General features: G+C 43.9%; 1 protein-coding gene across 1 annotated transcript in view; it reads right to left on the bottom strand.

The window, feature by feature from the left end:
* The window catches only part of Snx25 (sorting nexin 25), a 116,075-nt gene that overhangs the window by 53,979 nt on the left and 34,955 nt on the right, over positions 1-27,141 (bottom strand). Inside the window, 3 exon segments of the mRNA XM_085680272.2 lie at positions 10,981-11,167; positions 12,510-12,676; positions 22,089-22,305. Of these exon segments, the coding sequence (XP_085536398.2) occupies positions 10,981-11,167; positions 12,510-12,676; positions 22,089-22,305 (571 nt within the window).

Genomic DNA, 27,141 nt, shown 5'->3' with positions numbered 1-27,141 from the left:
CCATGAGGTGGGGATCCCAATCCACAGGGCAGCGCTGTTCCGGACCTAAGCACAGAACGAATCCTCTCAGTTTCAGAAATAAGGAACTTCCTTCCTTCACATTTCAAGTTGCAGTAATACTGACTTCTTTTTCCTCCTCACCCAGAATGAGTGTGTCGTCCGACACACTCAGCTCGCCCCTGTGTCCTCTGCTATGAAAACACCAACAGAAGGAATTCCACTCTCAAGTTGATGTGTTTCTACTTTATAGAAAACAAAAAGATTTTCAGAGCCTATTTTCCTACGAAATCCCACATCATCCTGTGGTTCCTTAAAACTAAGTTTACACTCATTTGTTCTTTTCATAAATGTCTCCAGGAGTCACTATTTTATACTGATCTCTCATCCCCTGTCCACCCACACTCGCTGTCTGCTTAGCAGTTTGTGCTGCCCACTGATTTCTAATGCGCTCTATGAGGTTGTCTTGAAGAATGCTCAATCTCTTCTTTTATGTCCTTTACAATGTAATCTTACTTTATTGCTCATAATTCACAATATGTTTTGAGAGTCATTGTTCAAAAACAGTTAAGTGTTCAAGTAATTTATGTTCTTCACAAAAGCATGCAATTTAAATAATTTCAATGCATTATCTTCCTGTACAAATGCTGAGCTGTGCTTAGGATCTGAAACAGCCCCCAAAGATGTCATCATCTAGAGCACTCGGTCTCCAGTTTGTGGCACTATTTTGAAGGTGGTGGAGCCTTTGAAGAGAGGACCTGGATGGCAGAATTAGGTCACCAGGAGTACATTTCTGAATTTTATATCCACCCCGGTACCAACTAGTACCCTCTGTTACCAGCCCACCAAAACGTAACCAGCTGTCACAGGCTCCAGTCACCATAAAGGGAGACACCCAAGACGACCAAGCGGCATCCCTGACACAGTGAGTCAGGGATCTCTCCTCCCTTACGCTGTTTCTCTCAAGTGTTTTTTTTTTTAATCATAATGATGCAAAAGTATGTAATACAAGCACCAAAATAATTTTGAGATTTAAAAGGAAAAGAAAAACACTCAATTGCAAATTCTGAGTGCTGAGGTTGTTCATCCATTATGCCCTTGCCCATTATTAGCAAAGAGGAAATAGCCTCTCAATGTCAGTGTACAGGGGGAAACCATTTTCATAATCTTCCATCCCCATAATTTTAAACATTCTAAAGTGTTCTCCATACAAACTGATTTGACTTTGTCTTGCTTTTTAAATAAGGGGTCAGAAATAAATCTAGAACTTAAAGAACGTGGCGGTGATGAGCAGGCAGCCCACTGCTGTCTTAGGAGCAGGCGAGAGAGCAGTTGGTGGCGCTCTTCCCAGCAAAGACTCACAGAGATCCCCAGGAGCTCGGCCCCTGACGCGTTCTGTCTACCTGTTAGCAGTCACCCGACTTTAAATATGGAATTTAAAGTCAAGTAGTCCTGAGCTCGGGTCCCAGCTCTTCTTACTGACTATATCATCTTGGCTGAGTCACTTTACTTCCTTTAATAACTGAATGAAAATAATTTTACCTAATTTACATGAATAACCAGGTAAGATGATGATTATAAAGAACACAACACTGGGCTTAACAAATAGCGTGTTAGACACTGAACAACGGTGGATTAAAAAGTTTCCCCCTTTGTGGGAATTTGTTTGAAATAGCTTTAAACCTGCATATCTCTAGTGCTTGCATGACAAACACTTATCCTATCTCACTAAACTATAAGCATAGAATACGGTAAACAATGCACAGTTAATAAAAACTCAGGGAGAGAAATTGGGGTTCAACCTGAAGACCTGATATAGATATGAATAATTTATATTGGTATGGATTTTAAGGTCAATTTTGTTATATGTATATATATTTCTGATCTTGATTGAGGTATTATGATTATGTAGTTCATTTAAAAATGTAATATATAATTAAAAATATAGGTTGTTAATGGATAATCATTGATAATAGTCAAGCTTATAGTAATGTTAGTTTGATTTTCTAGATATGCATAGATATATTTCAGATATGCATTCTTCGTATCTTTCAAAGACTACAGAACATGGCATTTAATGTTTTAATAACTTAGGACTTTTCATGACAATGAGACATGTCTGCTCCTGGCAGCACCAATCTACTTCAAGAGGAAGATGGGCATCGAAGAGGCTCCTTATGAAGTTTGATAGCCATTTTGGACAAAAAACTGCTCTTGCCTGGACTGTTATATAAACTGGACACAGAAAACCCACAGAGAGAGGACTGCTAAACTTGCCTAAAGATAAGATGATCTTTCAGGGTTCCTGATTCATAAAAGGGTCTGCGAGATATTCTACAGGACACAACAGATAATGACTAAACTGCCTTTAAAATTTCCTGCTTCATAAAAACGTCTCTGGATATTATGGGCCTGAAGGCCAAAGATGGGTGCCCCAACGATACAGAGAAACTTTGGATGACTGTCCAGGCAACGAAATGTCTCTGTCATTTCTAGAATTTTGGAAGTTGCTTACTTCTTGTTTACTTAGATAATATTATATCCTTCTGGACTTAGATAATATTATATCCTTCTGGAGTCTTTGATGAAATTAAAAAATGGATAGTCATAATTTTCCATTATTATGATAAAGATATAGTTATAAATATTATAACTATAATTCTTGCTTAATAACTGTTTTATTATATATAATTTTACTATATTAAAATAAAAGCCTTTCTTTTTTGTTTAAACAAAAAAAGGGGAAATGATGGAGGAGGGTTATCTGTCTATTGTGTTATTTTCGTTGGTCAATAAAGAGACTGCCTTGGCCCCTTGATAGGACAGAAAATTAGGTAAGCGGAGTAAACAGAACAGAATGCTGGGAAGAGGGCAATGAGGCAGACGTCATGGAGCCAGCCACCAGGTCAGACATGCTGAATCTTTCCCGGTAAGCCACCACCTCGTGGTGCTACACAGATTATTAGATATGGGTTAATATCAAGATATGAGAGTTAGTCAGTAACTAACTCTCTAGAGATAATGAGCCAGGCAGTGCTTAAATGAATACAATTTGTGTGTTGTTATTTCTGGGACTAAGCTAGCCATGCGGGAGCCGGGCAGGACGAAAAACAGGCCTGCCTACAGCCCCTCACTACAAAGTAGAAAGTCAGATGTGGCAGTATGCACCCGCAATCCCAGAGCTAGGAAGTTCGACAAGGGAGGTACCTGGAGGCTTGCTCACCAGTGAGTTCCACCAACTGCTAAGCTTCAGGTTCAGGGAGAGACCCTGTCTCAGATTAGAGGAAGACACCAACTCAAAGTCTGGCCTCCATTTGTACATATAAAAGCAGAGAGCGAATCAACGTCTCTAAGGGATGAGGATGCAGGAGAGCTGGATGCAAGGGGCCAGATATATCAGGTAAGTAAGTTCTGGGGTGTTAAGGTACATCACGTAACTACAGTCATTAGCACTGTATTACTGGCTCAAAATTTGCTAATAGACTCAACCCTATGTGTTCTCAGCACAGAAATGCACTATAGCGTGAAGTGATGGATGTTGGTGAGCTTGCTGTGACAACTGTTTCATAATTTACTACACTAACCACATTGCATACCTTCCCATTCAGAAATGTTACTGGTTGAATGCACCTAAAAGCTGGGAGGCAACGCTGAACTTTGAGTAAGCCATCATCATTTGGTGGGGTTTCTTTGACTTCCAGCTGAATCTAATCCCAAGATATAGTTAATTCAGCAACTCTCATTCAAGGGCAACATTTTGCACCCAGGAATCATTTGGCAATGTCCACAGGCATTTTTAGTTGGTAAGGCTGCAGGGTAATACTGGCATCAGGTATCAGTTAGGTATGCCGTTGAGCATTCTACAATATAGAATAAACCCCTCACCTTGATAAATTATCTAGCCTCAAAGGTAGAGTTTACCATGGCAGAGAAGCCCAAGGTTAATGGTCAGTAATAAAGACACCATTGCTCCATCACAAAAAGTACAGTAAAAGGAAGAATGTCCAGACAATAGTGTGCTGACTAGTTTTACGTCAACTTGACACAAACCAGAGTCATAAGGGAGACGGGAGCCTCAGTTGAGAAAATGCCTCCATTACTCAGGCTATAGGCAAACCTGTAAGGCATTTTCTTAATTAATGGTTGATAGGGGAGGGTGGTGCCATCCCTGGGCTGGTAATCCTGGGTTCTATAAGAAACCAAGCTGGAACCGGGCAGTGGTGGCACATGCCTTTAATCCTAGCACTCCGGAGGCAGAGGCAGGTAGATCTCAGAGTTCAAGGCCAGCCTAGTCTACACGGCGAGTTCCAGGACAGACAGTGCTACTCAGAGAAAGCCTGTCTAAATAGAGAAAGAAAGAACGAACGAACGAACGAACGAAAGAAAGAAAGAGAGAGAGAAACCACATGCAGCAAGGAGGACAAGCCAGTAAGCAGCACCCCACCACCACCACCATGGCATCTGCATCAGCTTCTGCCTCCTGGTTCCTTGCTTGTCGTCCTGTCCTGACTTCCTCAGATGATGAACTGTGATATGGAAGTGTAAACCGAAAAAACTCCTTCCTCCCCAGGTTGGTTTGGTCACAGTGCTTCATCACAGCAATAATGACCCTAAGATACACACACCCTTGACGGAGTTGTCATATACGCAAACTGTTTTCAAAAAATTAGAGCACACACAGAATCACTACCATGACATCTACCAAGACTTTAGGCAGGCAGCATGGGGAAACACGCTACATCAGTATGTGGTGCAGAGGCTTGGGGAGAGTTCTAAAATACTGATGGCCCGTTCCTCCCCACTGTGGGATAAACAGCCCCAAAAATTCATGTGGTGGGAGGTTGGGTCTCCAGCGGACGACACTGTGGAGCGGTGGCTGGATTCTGAAGTACCAGAGCTTCCCCAATGGGCTAATGATACAGTTACTAGGGAGAGGGACTTGGTAGGAGGAAGTAGGTCACCAGGGTCATGTTGCTGAAGGATGTGTCTCGTCCCTGGCCCCCTCTCTCTCTCTGACTATTTCCTGTCTGTCATGAGGCGAGAGCTTTGCTCCACCATATGCTCCATGCCCTAATGTTCTGCTTCATCAGACTTTGCTGGAAGCAACAGAGCCGAAAGACTACGGACTAAAACTGGAGCAAATCTTTCCTCCTTCAGTCTGCTCATTTCAGGTACTGCTTCTGACAATGGCAGAAGCCTGACCCTCCAATACACTCACAAGGCAAACTAGAAAAAATTCCTAGCAGAAAGTTCGGGTATCTGTATATTTCCATTGAGGAACAAATATACTTCATTCAAGTACATTCTACAATAAATTGGAGAATTTCCAATACAGACAAGCCCTGGATGCTGTCCAGGGCTGAAATCTGTCCATTCCTTTGCTAGCGGTTCTGTGATGGCAGAACCTTGCACTCCTCCTTCACTGTGAACTTGGACTCCACTTCATCTTCAAAATAAAGGAGCGTTGAGTTGCTTCGCTAGTATGGTCCTGACTGTGTGTGCCACTAGCGATTGCACCTGCATTCTGAGCTCTGCTTCTCACCACCGACACCAGGGATCCCTATGCATCTGTTCTCTAGTGTCCTGCAGCTAAGATGCCATCCACATGCTGAATTCCTGTAGGCCAGCAGTACTGATCATTACTTCCAGAAAACCATAAAAAGTTCAGATGAGTCTGGTCTGTAGCCTCTGACAGGGTTACAGGCTACGAGTCCATGTGCAGGCAAGGAGTGTGTCTAGCCCTAGTAATCCCATAGGAATATCCTAATAACGCCATGAAAGCATCGCAGAAAATAACTGCATTAGTCCCAAACTATAAATACTTACTTCAACGGGTTTGCTTCATCTTTTAAATGCATTCCAGCCTAAACGAATCAAGTGACTTTCTTTCCTTTAGAAAACACGCATCATCTCCCAAATATGCAATATATAAAACTAAATGATTGCATCAGCTCCTTAGCCTAAATAAAGCACACTCGCTGCCTGAGGCAGCACAGCCTCAGTTTCCATTTGAATACAGTGACCTGAACACTAATACAGCCAGACAGCAGGGTACTCTAACGGTACCGGAGAAACATCTAACGAGTTCTGATTATGATCACAGAAAGCAGCTCCATTAGGGGCTGCAGACTGATACGTCTGCGCTCCATCGACTGGACAAGCAGCTAATGAAAAGTGAGTTGGACAGTCGGTGACAGTCAGCAGACCTGAGCCTTATGTAGAGAGAAATTTTATATCAAATAGTAACTGACCAAGTACAAAGATTGTATAGACACGTCATCTATATTTTGAAGAGCGGTCACTGGGAGTCCTTTGCAGATGCTGCTACACAAGGCACAGAGAATAAAGGCTAGTCACAGTTCTGTCCCTAGGATATCCTCACAGGTAAAGGATACTCCAGCGCAGGTCAAACAGAACTGCCTGGAATCCTGTGCAACAAAGCCCAAAGAGCTGCCTCACAGTGCCAAGAGAAGGTGTCTCAGGATGTGGGGCATTTTCTCAGGTGTTCTAAAGGGGACTCTGAACGCATACAACTATCATCAAGGAAAATGCCTGCCATGGTGTTTTCTCCCATGGGTCTTTGTCAAGCTTGCTGAAGGGACTAGAAACACTTCTGGATTATCATGCCCTCCCCTACAACTGACATTGCCAGTCACATATGATTTTTCAAAAAAAAAACCCAGTTTTTAAAAATTAATTTATCATTACAAATAGCTTTCTCTGTGACATTTCCATACATCTACTTTTATATGTATTTGGTGTATGTGTTCACATGTGTAGGAGCATACAAGTACATGTCTTCACGTGGAGGCCCAAGACTGATGCTATGTTCTTTCTCAATTGCTCCCTATCTTATATACTGAGGTAGGGTCTCTCCCGAAACCCAGGGCTCATCATTTGAGATAGTCTGGCTAGCCTGCTTGCCCAACAATTCCCCATCTCTGCCCCCCACATACTGCCACTGGGGAGTTCAAGAAAGCTGCCATAGCCATCCAGATTTTATGTGGGTGCCGGGGATCCGACCCCTAGTTCCCTCTGAGCCATCTCTCCAGTGCCTTCACGTATCATTATTCTACCTGCTCCCTCCTTCAACAATTTTATGTAAGAAGGGTTTCAGCTGAAAGTTTCTAAAAGGGTAATCGTCAAAAAAAAAAAAAGTGCCATCCAACTAGACTTAGCCATTATTCCAACTAATTAAACTTGAAAATGTAGTTTGCTTCTCAAAGACAAGCTACTTAAGGGCGTGGCTATCTGATCACCAGAGCACCCAAGTCCTCCTCCTCCTAGAGATGGAGAGGACTTAAGTTCTCACTCACACTGTAAACGGCCAGGAGGACAAAGCCTCAGAACACCGAGGAGACCAAGAAGCAGAGTGGGAGAGGAGAGACACAGGAAATGGACCTTGTGGAGTCTGTGCCCGCGACTCCTCCCCGACAAGCACTCTCCAGGGGCACATGGTGCAGGAAGAGGGAGGGAGGAGCAGGCAGCATTTACCTTACTCTGGACAGTCACTGAGGCTGCTGCTGAAGAGGCACTGTGAGGTTCAGTGTGGCTCATAGGGCAGATACCCCAAAACCGCCCACTGTCTGATATGATCCACTTTATCCACTGGCACTGTTCTACCCAGCGGGGAAGGAGTGTGGCGTGCTACAGCGTCGGTCAACCTTGACAGCACTGCTCTGTACAGCACCAGACACGTGCTGCCCGGGGGCCGGGCAGAAAATGAAGAGTGGAAGCAGATTAGTGGCCGCCAGGAGAGGAGCGGGAAGAGACACTTCTCTGGAGGACACTAAAACCGTCCTGGAATTAGAGGCATTAGTTACGCCATCTTGGAACATACTATGAGAACCACTGAACTGTACAGTTTAAATGATGAGTTTTACGGCATGTGAATTATACCACCGTTTGTAGAGAGGAAAAAAAAAAATCTGCCTTCAGGCCAGCAGTTCTGCTGTCTGGGTCTCTCTGCTGAGGAGTCCTGGTATGCCACCCTTCCATGCTGCCATGTGTATGACTTCAGTTCTCACAGAGATGAGGGAAGAAAGCGGAAAAGCAGAACTTGAGATTCCAGTGTAATCTTCGACCAACTGAAGCCATCTGTTGTGTTCTTACTACGACTCACTCATCCAGAAACAGATGCTGCCATGGGTTTCTTGTTTAATGGCAGTTCTCCTAGACGGCAAACTCTATTGGCTAGCACACTGTGGGACTGGAGAGAGGGATCAGTGGTTAAAAGCACTTGCAGTTCGTGCAAGGACCTGAGTTCAGTTGCTAGCACCCACATGGTGGCCCACAACCATCTGTAACTCCAGTTCTAGGAGCTCCAATGCCTTCTTCTGGCATCTGAGGGTGCCAGGCACTCACGTGGTACGCATATATATATGCAGACAAATGCTCATACGCATAAATGTATCTAGAAAATCTGTGTAAAACTACTGATTCTTACCACTGTCTGTTTCATAGCAGAAATGGCAGATGGTTCTAGGAACCAGTAGACAGGGCTGGAGACCCATCTCGGTGGGTAGAAGCACTTGCCACATGAAGCCAGGTAAGGCAGTATGCAGCTGCAACCTTAGCACTGCAAAAGCGGGGTGGAAGGTGGAGACAGAAATTCCCTAGAAACTTATAAGCCTAGGCTAGCCTGGCACACAGAGGGGTAAACAAGAAACCCTGCTTCAAACATTAGAAGGCAAGACTGCCCTATGGAAAAAATCAGTACTTGATCATTTAAAATAATTAGTTCTGATTTTTAAAAATTGCTTTGAAAGTTATTACCACACTTGGCTATGTCACCAGATTGTTGTACCAGAATTTTTTGGTACACAGAATACAAGGTTTATCTATAGGTCTAGAACAGCAGTGAATAGTGATGGCTTCACTGAATCTGCCACTTGGGAGGCTAGGCTGCCATCCTAAACTTGTTTGGCATGGCCAAACTGTCTATATCTGATTTTCTTCTGGAAAATCTTTACTAGAAGAAAACTGGCTAAGAATTCAGACTTTTAAGTTTCTGGACATCAGGCATCATCATCTGCTCCTAAACAGTGTCCTGGGAGAAATGAGAACTCCATAGAGGATGTTCATACCACACAGCACACAAGGAAGTCAGTGAAAAATGTCAGATGACCAGGTGGTGGTGGCGCACACCTTTGATCCCAGCACTCAGGAGGCAGAGCCAGGCAGATCTCTGAGTTTGAGGACAGCCTGGTTTACAGAGTGAGTTCCAGGAGAGCCGGGACTACACAGAGAAACCCTGACTCAAAAAAAAAAAAAGTCAGATGAGTATGCAAGTACAGGTGTGAACAGCTCTCCCAGACTGAGAAATAGCTCAGTGTGAATACAGGACTTAGGAAGAAGAACACAAGTGTGTGACTGGCAAGTTTCTTCTTTTTGTTTTATTAAGACGGAGTCTCGCTATGTTGCCTAAACTAATCTCGGACTCAAAATCCCCCTCCCCTGCCTTAGTCTCCAGAGTGCTTGGATCATAGGGCAGATACCCCAAAACCGCCCACTGTCTGATATGATCCACTTCATTCACTGGCACTGTTCTACCCAGCGGGGAAGGAGTGTGGTGTGCGACAGTCGGTCAACCTTGACAGCACTGCTCTGTACAGCACCAGACACGTGCTGCCCGGGAGCCCCGGCAGAGAATGAAGAGTGGAAGCAGATTAGTGGCCGCCAGGAGAGGAGCGGGAAGAGACACTTCTCTGGAGGACACTAAAACCGTCCTGGAATTAGAGGCATTAGTTACGCCATCTTGGAACATACTATGAGAACCATAGTGCTTGGATCCGACTATGTGCTACCCCACCTGATTCTGTGAGTTGTTTTTCAAAAGAAGCCATGTTAAGAAGAATCTAGAAATGGGCAGAACCTGTCAACGTAGGGTAATAAATGTGGCTCAAGTGTTAGACTTCTCAAGATGGAACTTGCTGATTCAGGCATAGATAATATATAATATTATATATAAAATATGTAATTCTTTACCATTTGGCACATTTACTATTTACTATGCATGAGAGGAGATGCATAAATAAGTTGCACAAATAAAATGTTCATAGATATGATATTACTTATAGACAAAGCTATACAATACAACTGGTCATTATACACTGGTGAGACCAAGAACAACCCTGACACAGTTGGTAAGACACTGCATGTCTCCGAGGTGGTGGATCACCCAGAGGAAGATCACACATTCAGGCCGTCTCACTGCCAACCCTCACTCAAAGGAAGGATGGCATACCTAACATCTCTGAACAATTTGAATGTCCAATTTCGGGTCAATATTTTACTCTCTTATTAACGATTTACTAAAATTATTAACAAAAATGAAAATTGATGTTCAAGAGTTTCATTTGCTTCCCATTACCACTTGGGAACATTAAAACAAAAAGGTAGTGGGGGAAAAAGCCTAGAAAAGTCACAAACAATATGATACCAAATAATCACAGTCTATATGCCTATACTATGAGAATAACACCCAAAAGCATTCCAAAGATACCCTCCCGTAGAAGTGATGCCTGCGGTATTTTCAAACGTGATTTCTCAAAATAATTTAGTCAGGAAGCCCTTGTTCCCAGGCTCTAGCCTCTTCATTTTCTAAGACAAATGAAAATCAACACAATGTTCTACATTGTTATTTAAAACAACAACAGGCTTTCAAACTTATTACCAAATTCTTAGGAAAACTTAATGCCTTGAAAAAAATTAATTCTAATTCCTCTATTAAAGAGAGGCTGAACAAACGCAACTGTCACTAAAGAAGAAAATTTACGGACTGCCTTCACTTCCACTTCCTTGAAAAGAAAATGTGCCCATGAACAAGCGCACACGCACACTCATTCTCCCTCTCTCTCTCTCTCTCTCTCTCTCTCTCCCCCCCCCCACCCCGCACACACAACCACCCCACACACACAGCTTAGCTAGGCAAGGGAGGACCATCATGCCTTCTCCGTGGTGCTATCATTAACAGCTCAGTACCTGAGCTGCTTCAGGAACTCCACATCAGAGTTGCTGCTGATGAGCTTGATGAACTCCTCGTAAGAAGGAGCGTACGTGTAGGCTCTCTTGTGCTGTTCGTTCATCTGCTCTCTGTGCTCCAGCTGGGTAAGCAGCATCCGGTTAATGTAATCAGGATTGCTCAGCAATTCCACTGCTGGCTTCAAGACTAGAGGAAAGAAGAGAAAGCGCCACTGAAAAACATACTCCTCTTCAGGAAAACAGATTCCACAGCACAGAACTGGAATGTATGTGGGAAACATTTTCCACCAGCCAAATGGGAGGAATTCTCATAATCTGAATATTTTCGAATGTGTACATGTGTACACATACATGTACACACACAGGACTGCTTATCCCTCTGTATAATTAACATATGGTATAATCCATGATTATTTTAATAAACGCGTGAAAAGAACAATGGAAAGAAGTCTTTTGGAACTCACACGGTTATGAAAAGTGTCAAAATTAAGTACACTGATTTTCCTCGCTTTTTTGTAAGACTCATTATGTTTTCATCAGTTTAATCTACTAAAAAGATGTCAATGTTCCCATGTGTTCAAAGCAGATGTTGGGGAGAACGTTCTTTAAGTGAAGAACACCATTACAAACCCACCCTACTAGGTTTAAAGTGCCCTTGTCTGTGGTTAGCATTTCAGCTGATAGGCAAAGATAACGGAGACATTATTGTTGTTGTTGTTGTTGTTATTAAAGGAGATATTCAACACCTGTATTTCTCTTATTTAAGATTCTTACTTAGGGATCATTTGTCTTAGGTCATGTTTTCTTCCATCTGTCTTCATTCATTCCCTCTCTCCCTGTAGTGAATGTACTCTGTGCATACGGAAGTCAGAGGTCAACATTCAGTGTCCTCTGCATGCTCCACCCAACTACTGTGTGAGACAGGGTTTCCCTGAACCTGGATTTCTGCTTTGGCTAGACTGGCTGGCCAGCGAGGCCCTAGGATACAGTCTGTGCATTGTGCCCAGGCCTGGGGCTGCACAAGTGTGGGCCTCCGGTCCTCACGCTTTCACAGCTAGCATTTTAACCACTGGGCCATTTCCCTGCCCGCTTTCAGTTTTTATTCCGGTTAAGTACTGAGCTGTACAATTAACTGTAGCAGAATACCATTGAAACTTACAGAAAAATATAATGCTAGTCAGAGTTGGTATGCATGGGTGCTGTGTGGAGATTCCTTAATATATGTGCTGCTGGCCTGGATAACCCAAAACGTATTCTAAATGAGTGATTCCCATGCAAACATGAAGAGTGGCCTTCCTGTGTCAAAATTAATAGCATTGGCAATATAGCATATAAACTTTTAAAGTTTAGCTTATATGGTCAAAGCCTTTATGTAACAATTAAACTTGAAATGTCTAAAATACCTTACAACCCACATATATGCTCCAAAATATTTAAGATCTGCACAAATGTTATATGAAATATAATCACAGTATATAGCACATTGGTTTGCACACATCACATTAGTGATATTAATTTTATAAGCCTACCTTTTGTTGTGAGAATTTCTGTGAGCATTATACGTAAGCTGAGAGACTGGATATCCTTCGCAGGGAGAAGGCAAAACACCAGAACCCGAGAACACGTCTGAAGGAATCTTACTTCATCTCGTGAATCCTTCAAGCATGCATACAACATGAAAGACTGTTCTTCATGTCTGAGAGAAAAAATAATCTAATAAAGAAATTTCCAGAAACAATTCAATCATCCATCATTATGTAAAAAATATTTCAAATGAACAACACAGGGACTATAGTAACTGTTGCCTCAGACATTCTTAAACATGGAGTAATCTAGAGAACACGTGCTGGAGTACATGTGAATATATGATGTAGTCACGAGGTTTTATAAACATAACACAACTAGCATCACCAGGAAGAGGTACATAAATGAGGATTTATCTGCATCCCACTGGCCTGCTGGCATGTTGCTGAAAACATTTTCAGGATTAAGTTATTTTTATTTTATTTCATGTTTATGGACACTTTGCGTACATGTATGTCCGTGCACCATGTGCATGCCTGGTGCCATAGGCGGCCAGAAGAAAGTGTTGGATACACACACTGGAACTGAAATGACAGGTGGTTGTGAACCTCCATGAGCTGGGAATCGAACCTGGGTCCTCTGGAAGGGCAACAGAGCTCTTAACCACTAAACTGTATCTCCAGCCCCTGAGAGCAATGTCTTAATTAATGACCGATGTGGGAAGGCCCGCCTGCTGTGGGCAGTGCTGCCCCTGAGCAGATGGTTCTGGGCTGTAGAAGAGAGCAGGCTGAGCAGGCTGGAGAGCCAGCCGATAAACAGTGTTCCTCCATGGTCTCTGCCTCGGTTCCCGCTGTGAGATCTTCCTTCAGCTCCTGGCTTGATCTCCTCAGCAGTGTTCAGGAAGGGTAACCCAAATAAACCCACTTGTCCCCAACTTGCTTTTGGTCAGTGTTTACACAGCACCAGAAACAAAGTAGGCTATGTGGCCTCGCATCTTCAAGTGCAATCATAATTACCTTAAGGAGCACCAGAGAGCACAGCAATTTCCAAACGCAGCAACAGCTCACAACAGCATGAGTATCTCTTTAAATAAGCTAGCTTCAAGTTTCCAGATGAATCTTATTTCCTTATTTTCATTTTTTGAAATAGGGTCCTACTATGTAGCCCTGGTTGACATCAAACTCACTCTGTAGATCAGGCTGGCCTCAAACTCAGAGATCCACCCTTGTCTGCCCCAACTGCTGAAGAGGAAATGTGTAATCCAGCAAAGATGTGCGAGCAATCTGGCTTTAACATCTGTCAACCCACTGGTCGCTGGGACTGACTCAGCTGATCTGAGTGGCTAGGGAGGTGTCCCCTTTCTCCCTCACCACTGCATGTGCGTCCCACCTGAAGCTGTGCACGCGGTCCAAAGGAAGGAGCTTCCCCATACAGAAGAGGAGCAACCTTCAGTCAGGGGCCTGTAAGAACTGTGCTCTCCTGACTGAGCCTCCAAACTGGCTCTCAGATGTCCCAAATGTGATTTAAAGCTTTGTTTTTGAAAAACAAAAAATAAAGCATAAGCCACCTTTTTTGATGAAGAAATTAGAGGATAGTTAAGCCTGGAATATTTCTGTGGACAAAAGGGTCTGCCACTTAATGCTCCCAACCATAATGGCAGACTGCAGCTGCGAGGCTCCTGGGTACTTTCCAGCCTTGGGCCATGGATCCCCTGCCGGCAGTAGGCCCATTCTAGGACTACTACTTTGAAGATCTGATTGAAGAGTGTAGAAAGAACATTCTACATTTTTCTTTTCCATGGCATCTTGGAATGCTAATTTTTCTGCTGTCTTCTATTCCAGCTAAGTGGCAAAGTGTTGTGAGACACATTTCTGTAGTAACGAGAGGCCAATCCTGAGCAAACACTGCAGAGTACAGGAGACATATTAAGGACTGCACAGGAAATGAAACATGGAATGCATACTGGCATCGTCACGACGACTGTCTCTCAGGAGGGCACTGTGACTTGTCACAAGAGGCTGGGCTAATGGATATGCACACCAAAAGGAACAACGTACTCCCTTGTCTGCTGTAACAGGCTAAAAGGATTTGTCCCGTGTGCAAAGCTGACAACACGAAGACATTTGAAGAGTAAGGCTCTACACATTCACACACACACACACACACACACACACACACACACACACACACACCACTGATGCCGATCTTATTTTTAATTATTTATTTTGTTTAGGTGGAGTCTCATGGAGCCCAGGCTAGCCTTGAATCTGCTATGCATCATTAGGATAACACTCAAACCTTGACCCTTCTACCTTTTCCTCCCAGTTCTGGGATGATAGGTATGTATTAGTGTGCCCTGCTTATAGGCTGTTTTTTGAACAGATGGAGGCTTTCTGCACCCTAGACAAACACTCTCCATTCTGGCCTCCATGCTGAGGTTTTAGAAGGTCCCTGGAGGGAAGCACGATGGTGCGTGTGTATAAAATCCGCACTTGGGAGGTAGTGGCAGGAGGATAAGGAGTTTCCAGCACCGTGTGGGCTGAAAGAGCCTCTCTTTAAAAGCACAGAAACAGCCAAGCAACGAAAGATGGTGCCAGGCCTACAGCCACGGGTTCAAGGCCTGCAAGAGCCACAGAATGAGGTCAATGCCAGCCTTCATAACTTATTAAGACCATTGTTAAAGGAGGGGTGGCCTGTGGCTGTAGCTCAGTAGTACAGCATTTAACTAGGATGGTTTTGACCCTGAGTTGAGCCCCAGCATCTCCCTCTCCAGGCACCTCCATTTGTTTTAAACTATAGCTGGAAACACTGGGAGGCTGCTCCTTGGCCATCTCAAGCCCTTGTACAATAACTTAAATGCATTTAGTTAATACTTACTGGGGGAGGTTGACCAGAAGAAAAATCTACTTTTCCAAGAGACACTTCTTTAGCTGATACTGAGCCCATGCATCAGCTGACCTGCATGGTCATGAGAACGGCACAGATTTCCCTATTTCCGGAGAGCTGGGTTAGGAGAAAACCGAGAAAGCCAAAGGCCAGAGAAGGCTGGTCCAATAAAGCTCGCCATCTGGAAAACTTCCCACCTGACTCTAGCATCTCTCTGCACACTGTGAGCAGGCGTGTCAGTGATGCCAGGTGGGCATCCAAAGGGCTTATGAGCCAAGAGAGGCTCACAAAGCAACGGCGGCTACCTGGAGTTGTAACGCCTCTCGGCTGCCTCCGACCTCTGCCCGCGGGGAGCAGCCTTTTGCTCTCCGCAGTCCCTGCTAGTCGCCTCCAGTTCCTGCTCCTCGAGGAGGAAAAGGTCAGCGACGCTGATGTGACAGGTGCTGTGGGGTAGATTTAGCCCTCCCGCCTACACCAAGAGGTAGACAGCGCCACCTCCACTGCAGCCTAGAAATGAGGAGCTGAATACGCGCAGCTGGATGAAGTCAGACGCGATACACGGTGGAGACAGCTCCGCCCCGTCTGGCCCCCTCTCACGTATGGGCTGTGCTGCACTGCAATCAGAGACTGCAATGGAAAGGGGAGAACACGTCAGAAATAAAGACAATCTGTGAAGAAAGACATGTTCTCCTCAAACAACATGCCTGTGCTTGACGGGCGCACAAAACAGAGATCTTTGAGGAGACTATGGAATTTAAAAATGCTACTGAATTAACAGTAGAAAGGCAAGCAGTTCGATTTTCTGAGCCGCACTGAGACCAGACAGATGGGACAAGGGAAGAGGCAGCAGAACAAGCCTTCAGTGTGATCTGGACCGGTTGACGGCAGCAGACGGACAGGCTGGAAATAAGCACAGGCTGACCGGAAATCTGCCTCCAAGAACCGCTTAACAGTCAGGCAAAGGATGCGCGGCTTTTATTACAGCAATGTATTATTCTCCTGACAGCCACTGACTCAAGGGTGTGCTCCCCAGGCCACCCACATCATTTGGCAGCCTGTGAGCTCTGTCTACCAGTGAGATTTTCAAACAATAATACTGTTACCCAGGGCTGTCAGATAGGCATACAGCCATCAAAACCCTACTGTTGCCCAGGACTGTCAGAGAGGCACATAACCATCAAAACCCTACTGTTGCCCAGGGCTGTCAGATAGGCATACAGCCATCAAAACCCTACAGTTACCCAGGGCTGTCAGAGAGGCACATAACCATCAAAACCCTACACTCACTGTAGCAGGCCTACCTGTGTGCTCTGTACAATGCTACATCAATAACAGTCGTTCTCCAGAACAAATCACCCATATGAAAGACTGGTAAGTAACTGGCATTCTTTCCAGTATCTGTAACTAAAGAGAATGGCAGGAGGTTTTTCTTTTTTCTCTCTGTACATTTTTATCATCAACTAGAATAACAAGGAATACGAAACTAGGTGCTGGGGCTCAGTTGTTCAGTGTTACCTAGTGCACCAGGCTGTGAGTTCACAGCCAAAGTGGTGGTACACACTTACAACTCAGGAAGCAGAGGCAAGAGATCAGAAGTTCTGCTACATAGTGAGTTGAAGGCCAGCCCGGGATACAGGAGAAAACAAAGAACAAAGTAAAATTGAAAACTCTAGAAGTCTAAAGAGTCAGCATTTCTAGTGCGGAATCAATTCTCTCTGTCATTCTGATGCTGTAGTTACAACGACATCTACATCATCTTCTAAAGCAACAGTTTCAGAGCTGTAAGCATCTCAGTGAAAGATACACTCTCATGGTGAAATTAGATATTCATGGAAACACTATTTCATGTTTCCATGGAAACATTTCAGCGAGGAGATGGTGGCGCATGCCTTTAATCCCTGCACTTGGGAGGCAGATTCAGGTGGATCTCTGTAAGTTTGAGGCCAGCCTGGTCTACAGAGACCAGGCCAGTCAAGGCTGCACAGAAAGACCCTGTCTTGAACCCAAACAACCAAACAAACAAAAACCCACAACATTTCTCAAACCACTTGTCCTTTTCTCTTAAACCTAGTATTCTTCTAATTGAAATAAACATTTCAAAGACTGTCCTCTAATGAGTGTAACTTAAGCACTTCAAAAGGAACTTCCTTGAATTCAACAAGTCTTTGACAACTGTTAGCTGGGCAGAACCATGACATACTTTAGCTGTGAGTGTCACAGCAAACTACATAACAAGAAGAGACAGCGCAAAGGGGTAGCAACTCTGACAGAAGGTGTAAGCCACAGAGACCACAGGGAAAGGACCTCTTCATTTCACTAATTCACACACTGTTGCAGCACACAGGAGAGTGTTGTGAGAGACCCTGTGTGTTTCCAGGACCCTGGAGTGAGGCCCCAGCTACGCGCATTGTCATCTTACTATATCACATCCAACGTTACTCTTCTCTTTCTCTCCCACGTCTATCAGGATTGTCCAAAGGGAACACAATGTGGACTTCTACTTTAAAGGCTTCTTGGCTTAAATATCTGATATCGTAACTATTGATGAATTTAATGGACTCAGTAAGAGGAGCTGGATAATAATTGGCTCTCTAGAGGACAAAATTCCGACCAAAAGTATTTCCCCATTCCATAGTGTGAATGGCCAATTGCAAGCTAGCAGTGTGATCTCACTGAGCTCAGAGCTGTGAGGGCTGTGTGATCAGCTGTCACCTGCGGAGGCAGGGGGACAATACAGTGCATCACCAGCTGGAAACCACACAAACAATAGCACTTGCAAGTTCGGGAGCTTTTACAACTGTGGGGCTATATCCTCAGGGAAGAAAGTCTGTGATCACTGTCCTATGGTAACGTTTTTCAGGCAACAGGTTGTGCCCAAGTAATAAGATAGTAAAACTGACTTGGTCTCAAATGACATTTAAATAAGATGTTAAATTATCACAGGTAATAAGGGTACCAATTTATGGAAGTGAGTCACAGCTGAAATGGACTTCTCTCTATGCACCATAGTGGAACAGCTCGCAAAACACTGGGGCAGCAAGCAGGAAAGCAGTGGGAATGTAATGGCTCTGGAGTCCCACCTCGTCAGCCTGAGGCTGGCAGACCTGGGGAGAGAAGACAGTTCGTCGGAAGAAACTACGTGAGGATGGAGAGCTACCACTCTTAGCAGCCAGGTCCGCTGCCAGGGCAGCATCACAAGCCAGAACAGGGGCTGTCATGTGACAAACTCACATTGCAGAGCTTCTGAGAGAAGAAAGTGAGCTACCCGCTGCTTATGCAGAAACCGATGCTGACTTTCCTGAAAGCGAGCATAAGAATCTTACCCTGTCTCGAAAAACAAAACAAAACAAAAAAACAAAAACAAATAAATAAAAAAAGAAACTGGGCATAATCCCAGTGCTACTCCAAACAACCGCACATCCCAGCAGGCAGCGCTACTCATTTCTGTAGGACCACGCATTATTTGTAAGTTCTATGTGCTGCAGTTCATCATCCTTGAACTTACTCCGGAGTATAATACAAATTTAGGATCCTACCAACAAGCCTAGAAAAATACTTTGTTCTTATCATAGAAAATAACCCTGCTGAAGTCTTCCAAAAACCAAGTTCCCAGAAAATACGCATACACAGGGCTTTTTGACACAATACAGGGGCTTAACAGCTTTTTTAGGTTTTACATGGATTTAGTTCACCACATTGGTGCACCAAATGTAGTAGGAGGCTGTTTGTTGGTTTCCAGCAATCCCACCTGCTTAGACCCTAAATAATCACACAGAAACTGTATTATTTAAATCACTGCTTGACTCATTAGCTCTAACTTCTTATTGGCTAACTCTTACATGTTAATTTAACACATTTCTATGAATTTGTGTTTTGCCATGTAGCAGTGGCTTATGGGTAAAAGTTTCGGCATGTCTGACTCTGGTGGTTGCTCCATAGCGGCTCTCTGACTCCGCCCTTCTTTCTCCCAGCATTCAGCCCAGCTTTCCCTGCCTACCTAAGTTCTGCCCAAAGCAGTTTCTTTATTCATTAACGGTAGTCACAGCATACAGAGGGGACTCCCTGCTGAAGTCTTTCAAAATCCAAGTACCCAGCAAATACGCAACACAGGGGCTTAACAAACCTATGTACAAGCTACTTTCAAAGTGAAACCAGCTCTCTAATTAGAGCACTAACATTTAACACCTCTAATAATCAGTTTCAGAATATCACTGGCTGTTAGAAGGATAAAAATCAAAACTACACAAGCAAGTCAGAACGGCGGTCACTAGGAAACCCGGAAACAGCAAATGCTCCTAGCAAGGGCCTGCTCAGCAGGGGGCACAGTGCAATGCTGGGACTGTGAACTGGGCTAGTCTTTTACAAGTCAGTAGTGGAGTTCCTCAGAAACACAAAAAATCAGGACCCAGGAGACGATTTGCCTCACAAAACCTAAATTCAACCCCACAAAGTCAGATATGAGGGTATACGACTACCATCCCAGCCTCTGCTATGGCAAGATAGGATGTGGGGACAGGAGAATCGTCTGGAACTCACATGCACCCTACACCAAGACAAACAAGAAACCCAACCTCAAGAGGTGGAAGTAAAGAGTCAACTCTGGAAAAAGTGTCCTCTGACTTCCCTGCATGGACACACACACACACACACACACACACACACACACACAATCTTCTTTTTCAAAAAGACCCTAAAATTAGATCTACCATAGAAACCAACCATACACCAATCTTGGCTATACTCAAATGACTACACGTCAACATATAAGAAACATTTGCATGCCACCGCTTCCTGCAGCACTATTCAAAATAGTTACATTGCTCATCCATGGCCACTGCCTCTCAAGTCACAATAGCTAAGAAATAGAATCAACCAAGTTGTCCAACTAATGAATAGAAAAGGAAAATGTGGTTTAAAAAAATTAGAGAAGGGGATACTGGGGGCAGAAGGTTTCAGACATGGAAACAGGTAGAAGAACGGGGAGATGAAGTATTGGCAGGTGGCTTTCTTTAAAATCAAGGGTATGTGGAAAAGCTATATGTAAACCTACGACTTTTCAACCCAAGGAAGAATATGAATATATATATACATATTATATATGTATATATTATATACATATTATATATATATGTTCTTTTAAAAGGGGAGTCGGAGCTGAAATACCCGGCATGAGTAGACAATGCTGACGCCAGAAGATCAGGTTATTAAATGGAAATCTCAATGCCAGGCACAAGATCCCTCCCTTTGAGTCATCCATCAGGGAGCCCAGAGGCTCTCCAGGGGGCTACCGCACTAGGACATGTTCCCTGATGGCTAGCTTTCATAGTGTTTGGAAGTGCTGTGCAGGCTGCAGGGGAAGTAAAGGCATCAGTGGCTACATCCAGTCCTAGGCCCTGCACGCTGCAATACTAGAAGCTCATTACCGCGCTTGCTAGCCTACCATCAGCTCATTGTGTGAACCACTCACAAAGACAAGTGTGTCTAGAAGGCGATTTTCTACTATGAAGTTACCAAGAAATCTACTCTGCAGGTACATGTGACTATTCCCCTTCAAAAATGCCTGCATTCCAGGTCAAGCAGGCTGACTAGTTTTTTGTTTGTTTGTTTGTTTGTTTGTTTTAAAGAAAAGGCACTAAAAATTTTATATCCAAAAGGAAAAGAATAGAAATCGTGGCTATGGGAGGACGGGTACCATTAACATAGTGTAACAGTGAGCCCAAGGCTTGGATTTGCCCTACTGAATAGGAGTTTAGTAGAGAAGATAGAGAAATAAATACAAAAAGTGGGACATGTTAATTTGCTGTTGCCACTGTAGCAAAGTACTACAGACTCAGCAACTTAAAATGAAACTTCTGATCTCACACTTCGGTAGTTGGACCCCTCACTGAGTTACTGTGGGGATTCAGCAGCCTCTGTCCTCCCCTGGTCACACTAAAGCTGAAACGGCGGGTCGGCAACTTCACACACTAGTTTTTTTTAATTCTTCTTCTTCTTAAATACTATATATATATCTTTTTTTTAAAATTCATTTTACAACCAAACACAGTTCCCCCTCCTTCCCCTTCCCTGTGTCCCCTCATCAGAGAGGTAAGGCCTCCCACGGAGAGTCAACTAAGCCTGGTCTATCATGTTGAGGTAGGACCAATTCCCTCCCACTGACTCAAGTCTGAGAAAGGTATCACATCATAGGGATGGGCTTCAATAGACCAGTTCATGTCCCAGGGGTAAATCCTGGTCCCACTGCCAGGGATCCCACAAATAGACCAAGCCACACAACTGTCACGCACATTCAGGAGGAGCCTAGTTAAGTCCCATGCAGGCTCCCCAGCTCTCAGTTCAGAGTCCATGAGCCTCTATCAGCTCGGGTCAGCTGTCTCTGTGGGTTTCCCCATCATGATCTTGCTCCTCCCTCTCCCCGGGCTCTTACAGTCCTTCCTCCCTCTCTTCCACAGGGCTCAAGGAGCTCGACCCAGTGCTTGGCTGCGGCTCTCTGCATCTGCTTCCATCAGTTACTGGATGAAGGCTCATGTTTGCCTTTCTGGTTCTGGGTTACCTCACTCAGAATGATTTTTTTTCTAGTTCAGTCCATTTCAGGCAGACTATTCCTAAGCATTGCCTTGCCCCCCACCCCTCCCACTCCCGCCAACAAGAGTGCTGATTTAGTGAGAAGGGTGGGTTTGCGGGCATTACACACTTACCTGGCATTAGCAGCTTTCAGGTCACAGAAGTGAGCGAGCAAAGCCTTTACAACATCATGGCAGACAACCTTAACCACATCCACGTGACTCAGCCTGTGGCGAATCTGCTTGGCGATTTCCCAAAAGTCTTCTAAGAGCAGATGGTAGAGCTGTTCTTCGTCTCTGCTGAGGCCCCCGTACCAAGAGAGAATGTAGTCTCTACAGCTGTAGTCGAACACTGCGGAATAAGCAAAGCGAGGCCGGGTTGTAAACGTCAAGGCAGTTCACCCTTTAGCACAGAATGAGAGTGGAAAACAGAACAAGGGAAAGGACATTTTTTAAAAGATCCTCCTCTCTGGAAAGCCTGGGTCCTATACAGTCTAATTCCTAGATATTTGATCTTGATGCTAACCTACTTAAAAACACAGAATACAGAAAGTCCTCTCAATCGCCACTTGGGCCCAGGCCATGGCTTCTCCAGGAAGACCCCAAAGCTCACCTGAGTAAACAAAAGACAGCGCTGCTACATTTACTCTACCCTAAGATACTCCATCTCCACAACTAAAGGCAGAAGCTGCTCATACTCAACCTAACTATAATCTTTGGGGTTCCTTACCCATTAGTGCTTAAAATATGGTACAGGGCCATGATTCTTTATGTTCAATTTCAGAATATATTCAGCATTCTGTCGCTAATAAGACCCCAAAACTAATAGAAGAACAGTTCCCCACACCAGCCTCATACAGGTCAGCACACGCGGCCCGTCACCGTCACTGGGGGATTTCCAGTCTATCTCTAGCTCTAGGCTAGTGCATCTGATAGAAACATGAAAATCTGTACATGTGGTTTTACATTTCCCGCTAGCCATATTAATAGACTAAAAAGAAACAGACAAAATGAATAACATATTTCATTTCATATAATGTACTCATGTATTAAGTAGTCAATATTTCAAATGAAATATGTTCCTTTTTTTTCAAACTAAGCTTTGAAATCTGGTACATATTTTATAGTTACAGCAATCGCAAATTAACTATTCAAGTGTTTGGTGGTCAATAGCTATATCATAGGTCTTGTGGTTGGCCAAACTGTAAAGCTAAGGAGATTCTTCAGGAAAGGAGGATTCTGAAGAATAAGCTGATGTTGGCACGGGTGACAACACCTCCAAGTGCCACGGGAGGAAAACTCAGCCACATAAAACAGCTCCAGTGGAAAGATGCCGCGCTGTCTGGTATTTCTGAAATCACTTCTGATTTCTCAGCACTTTCCTTTCAGTTTTTATTTTCCAGACACTACTCACAGCCTGGCAGGGTGGTTCACACCTTTAATCCCAGCCCTTGAAAGGCAGAACTAGATAGATCTCTGAGAGTTAGAGGACAGCCTGGTCTACACTGCGAGTTCCAGGCCAGTGAGAGCTATAAAATGACACCCTGTCTCAACAGACAGGCGAGATCCACAGAGCGACAGACAGATACACAGATTAATAAAAACCTAGACATAGAACATCAAGAATTTTGTTAACATTTACATAGGCCCAAGTTTAGGTAAATTCTCAAGGTGATTCAGATGGCTTCAATTGTACTATCTGAGAACAATTACCTTCCAAAGGCAGACACTCATACAAGATGCTACTGCAACTTTAACCTTTCATTAAACAGAATTTTATAGACTGGTACGCAAGCTGGAATCAACAGCCATCTCAGCAAGGGTGGAAGAAAAGACATCCAACAGATGAGCTCTTAAGATAACCAGCCATTTTTATGTTAGCATCCAGATGTTTGATCAGACGGCTGTTGCTTTCTAGTTTTTGTAGAGTAGCTGGACCTCACTCCGAACTGGGCAAGTCCATTAATAAAGAAGAGACAGCTCACATTTATTTGTGACAAACAAATCAAACATGGCAAGTAGTGATATTCTGTTTGTGTTTTAGCAAATAAAATTTGCCTGAAGATCAGAGTGAAGAGCCAAGCCACTAGAGGCCAGGCAGTGGTGGCACACACCTTTAATCTGGAGACAGAGACAGAGGAATCTCTAATAGTTCAGGGCCACGCTGGGCTACATGAGATTGAATCTGTCTGAAGGAGAAACAGAGCTCACACAAAGGTGATCCCAGCACTCGGGATCACAGGCCTTTAATCCCAGCACTAGGGAGGTGGAGACAGGAGTGATAGGGCTGGGTGTAGAGAGGAATATAAGGCAGGAGACAGGAGCTCCGTGCAGTCTGAGGTTTGGTGGAGACAGTTCCAATCTGAGGTTGCAGTCTGGGAGAGATAAAAGGATGCTCTAATGGGCTGGCCGCACTCTTCCCTGATTCTTCAGCTTTCATCCCCTAATATCTGACTCCAGGTTTTTATTAAAAACAATTCGAATCCATGCCACAATGGCATCTACACAGAAACAGAGCATCTTGTTGGGAAACTGAAGTTATAACAGTAAAATAACTTTCTGAAGGAGGCGGCCCCGTCCCTCCTGTTGTCCTCCTCATACTGTGGTCCCCACGTGAAGACAAGCTAAGAGTTAGCAGACAGGAAAAACCCAACACAGCGCTCTTGTCTGCTGCTCATCTGGCTTCTTTAAGCCACAGGTACCGTTTTGTAAACTCTCTCCAGACAGCACAACAGGACAACAGCATGAGCACCTCCCTAGGTTCTGCTCAAGTCGGCACGAAGAGAAACTCAACAACAAGTGCCCAGTAGGCAGCCACGCCAGATGGTGGCCTTCCCATTATCCTTAAACAAGGAGCGTGATCTAGTGCACAAGGATGACAAAACCTAACTGACCTCCAAAGGACAAGGCCAAATAATAAGGGCAGGATGAGCCCCTGGCCAAAACACTGCTTGTTTGGTCTCTTGACTTCTTATTAAACTAAGTTTTCACACCATCAAAGTTTACACTAATAAACCTGCAGCCTGAGCATATAGAAAACAGAAGTATTTTCCCCTTTCATTAAAATTCAGTTTCTGGGTCAAGAAGATGGCTCAGTGGCTAAAACTGCTTTGCCATGCAAGCCTGACAACTCAAGGTTAATCCCTGGGATGCAAGGAACCAGCACAGTGCCGTGACACACATCTGCAGTCCCAACACTTGGACACCAAAATGGAAGGAAAAGACAGAGGAATTAGTAAGAAACTTGCCTAGTTAGCTAAGCCCACATACAAAGTAAGAAACAAGAGAGTCTGCCTCAACTCGGAGGAAGGAAAGAAGACACTCCCAGGGTTGTCCTCTGGCCTCCCTATCCGTGCCATGATAGATAGCCCCACATCACAAGCACACAAATACTTAAAAATTAATTTCACGCTGCAGCAGAGAGCCCAGTGCAATCTTAAAAGACAGCGCCTTTACAAGGCTCTGTGCGCTGCCCTGGTCCCTGCTCTAAGGTCATGACAACTCCTTTAAGAGAAAACATTTGGTTGGGGGCTGGCTTACAGTTTTAGAGGCTTGGCCCATTATCATCACGGTGGAGAACATGATGGTATGCTCGGCACTGGAGCAGAAGCTGAGAGCTACATCCTCAGCCATAGGCTGAGAGTGAGAGATTCTAGGCTTGGCATGAGCTTCTGAAACCTCAAAACCCATCACCAGTGACGCACCTCCTCCAACAAGGCCGTACCTCCTAATCCGTCTTCCTCAGACAGTTTCGCTTTCTATTTACTAAGCACTGAAATAGATGAGCCTGAGGGGGCTATTCTCTTTCACCGCCACACGATGGGAAAGGTGTATCGTCTATGCTATGTCCTAGGACATTCCTCACCTACATTGCACACGCTATTTAATACAACTCTGAAATACTCCTGTGATGATAGAATTTGGTTAGGAATTTATAAAAATCAACGTTGGCAGAAATTTGCATTCAGCTATAAAGCTTTTTAACCATAGGTAGGTCTTCCATTAATATCCTTATGGTAAACCTCACAGCTACATTTGTAACTTGAATATATGAAGCAAAAATAAAAGTCATATTTCTACATATATATATATATATATACATACATACACACATAGTATAACTATACAGACCCACACAAACACAATTTGTTGTGTGTGTGTGTATGTTTGTATGGTACCTGTGTGGCTGAAGAGCAGAGGTCAATGTTAAGTGTCTCCCCTGCTTGTTCTCCACCTTATCTTTTAAGACAGGGTATACTGCTGAATCTGGAGCTTACTGATTCAGCAAGATTGACAGGCCAGGGATCCACAGGGATTCAGCTGTCTCTTCTTCCTCAACATTGGGATTAGAGATGATACCACTGGGTCTGGATTTTATCTGAGGGCTAGATCCTTCACTAGAATGGCCAACACTTTACCAAGTCTCTCAGCCCACTATGCAAAAATATTTAAGATGACTCAACGATTCCAGAACATGAATCCCCTCCCACGAAGCAGACCTCAGATCCAATCAGAGAGCAGCTGTTGCTCGGAACAGCCACGCCTCTCTTTCACCAGTGGCACGTCTTGCCAGCAGGATGGTCAACTGGATCCGCTGATGGCTAGCGAATGTGGTATAATTCTTGCTGTCCCATCTAACACCTAACTACATTGTTTCTCACGTTTTTATTCTTGTGGTTCCGAATATAAAGACTTCACACAATTCCTCATCTAGTGATGATGAATTGCTAAACACTCTTTAGCAACAAACGTTTTCATATGCACACCACACCTATATTTCTACTTTATTGGACGCTTTCATTACATCATTTTAAATTACATATTCCAAAAGCAATAAAGTAAATATATAAAATGGTACAATATTATCTAGTAATAAAGTAAATATATAAAATGGTACAATATTATCTAGTTAAAATTAGCTTTCAGGAGATACTTTTTAAAAATATTTTCTAAGTGGTTCACATCAACTACATTTAAATAACTGCAGCCCTAACAAACAGTCATTTAAGTTTTGAACACACAGATTCTCACTTTTAACAACACTAAGTCTGATATCACTTGCTGTAGTTTAATTAAATATTCTGGAATGAAGGTATAGAAATATAAAATATAGTCCAAAGATATTAACTACATTCATTGTGAATTTTTCTAAATGCTTGATAATCTCTTAGCTTTCTCAACACACACT

Source organism: Myodes glareolus, chromosome 23, assembly GCF_982192425.1.
Source record: "Myodes glareolus chromosome 23, mMyoGla1.1, whole genome shotgun sequence".
Classification (NCBI taxonomy): Eukaryota; Metazoa; Chordata; class Mammalia; order Rodentia; family Cricetidae; genus Myodes; species Myodes glareolus.
The sequence above is the reverse complement of the archived record's forward strand: the minus strand, read 5'-3'. Positions and strand labels throughout refer to the sequence as shown.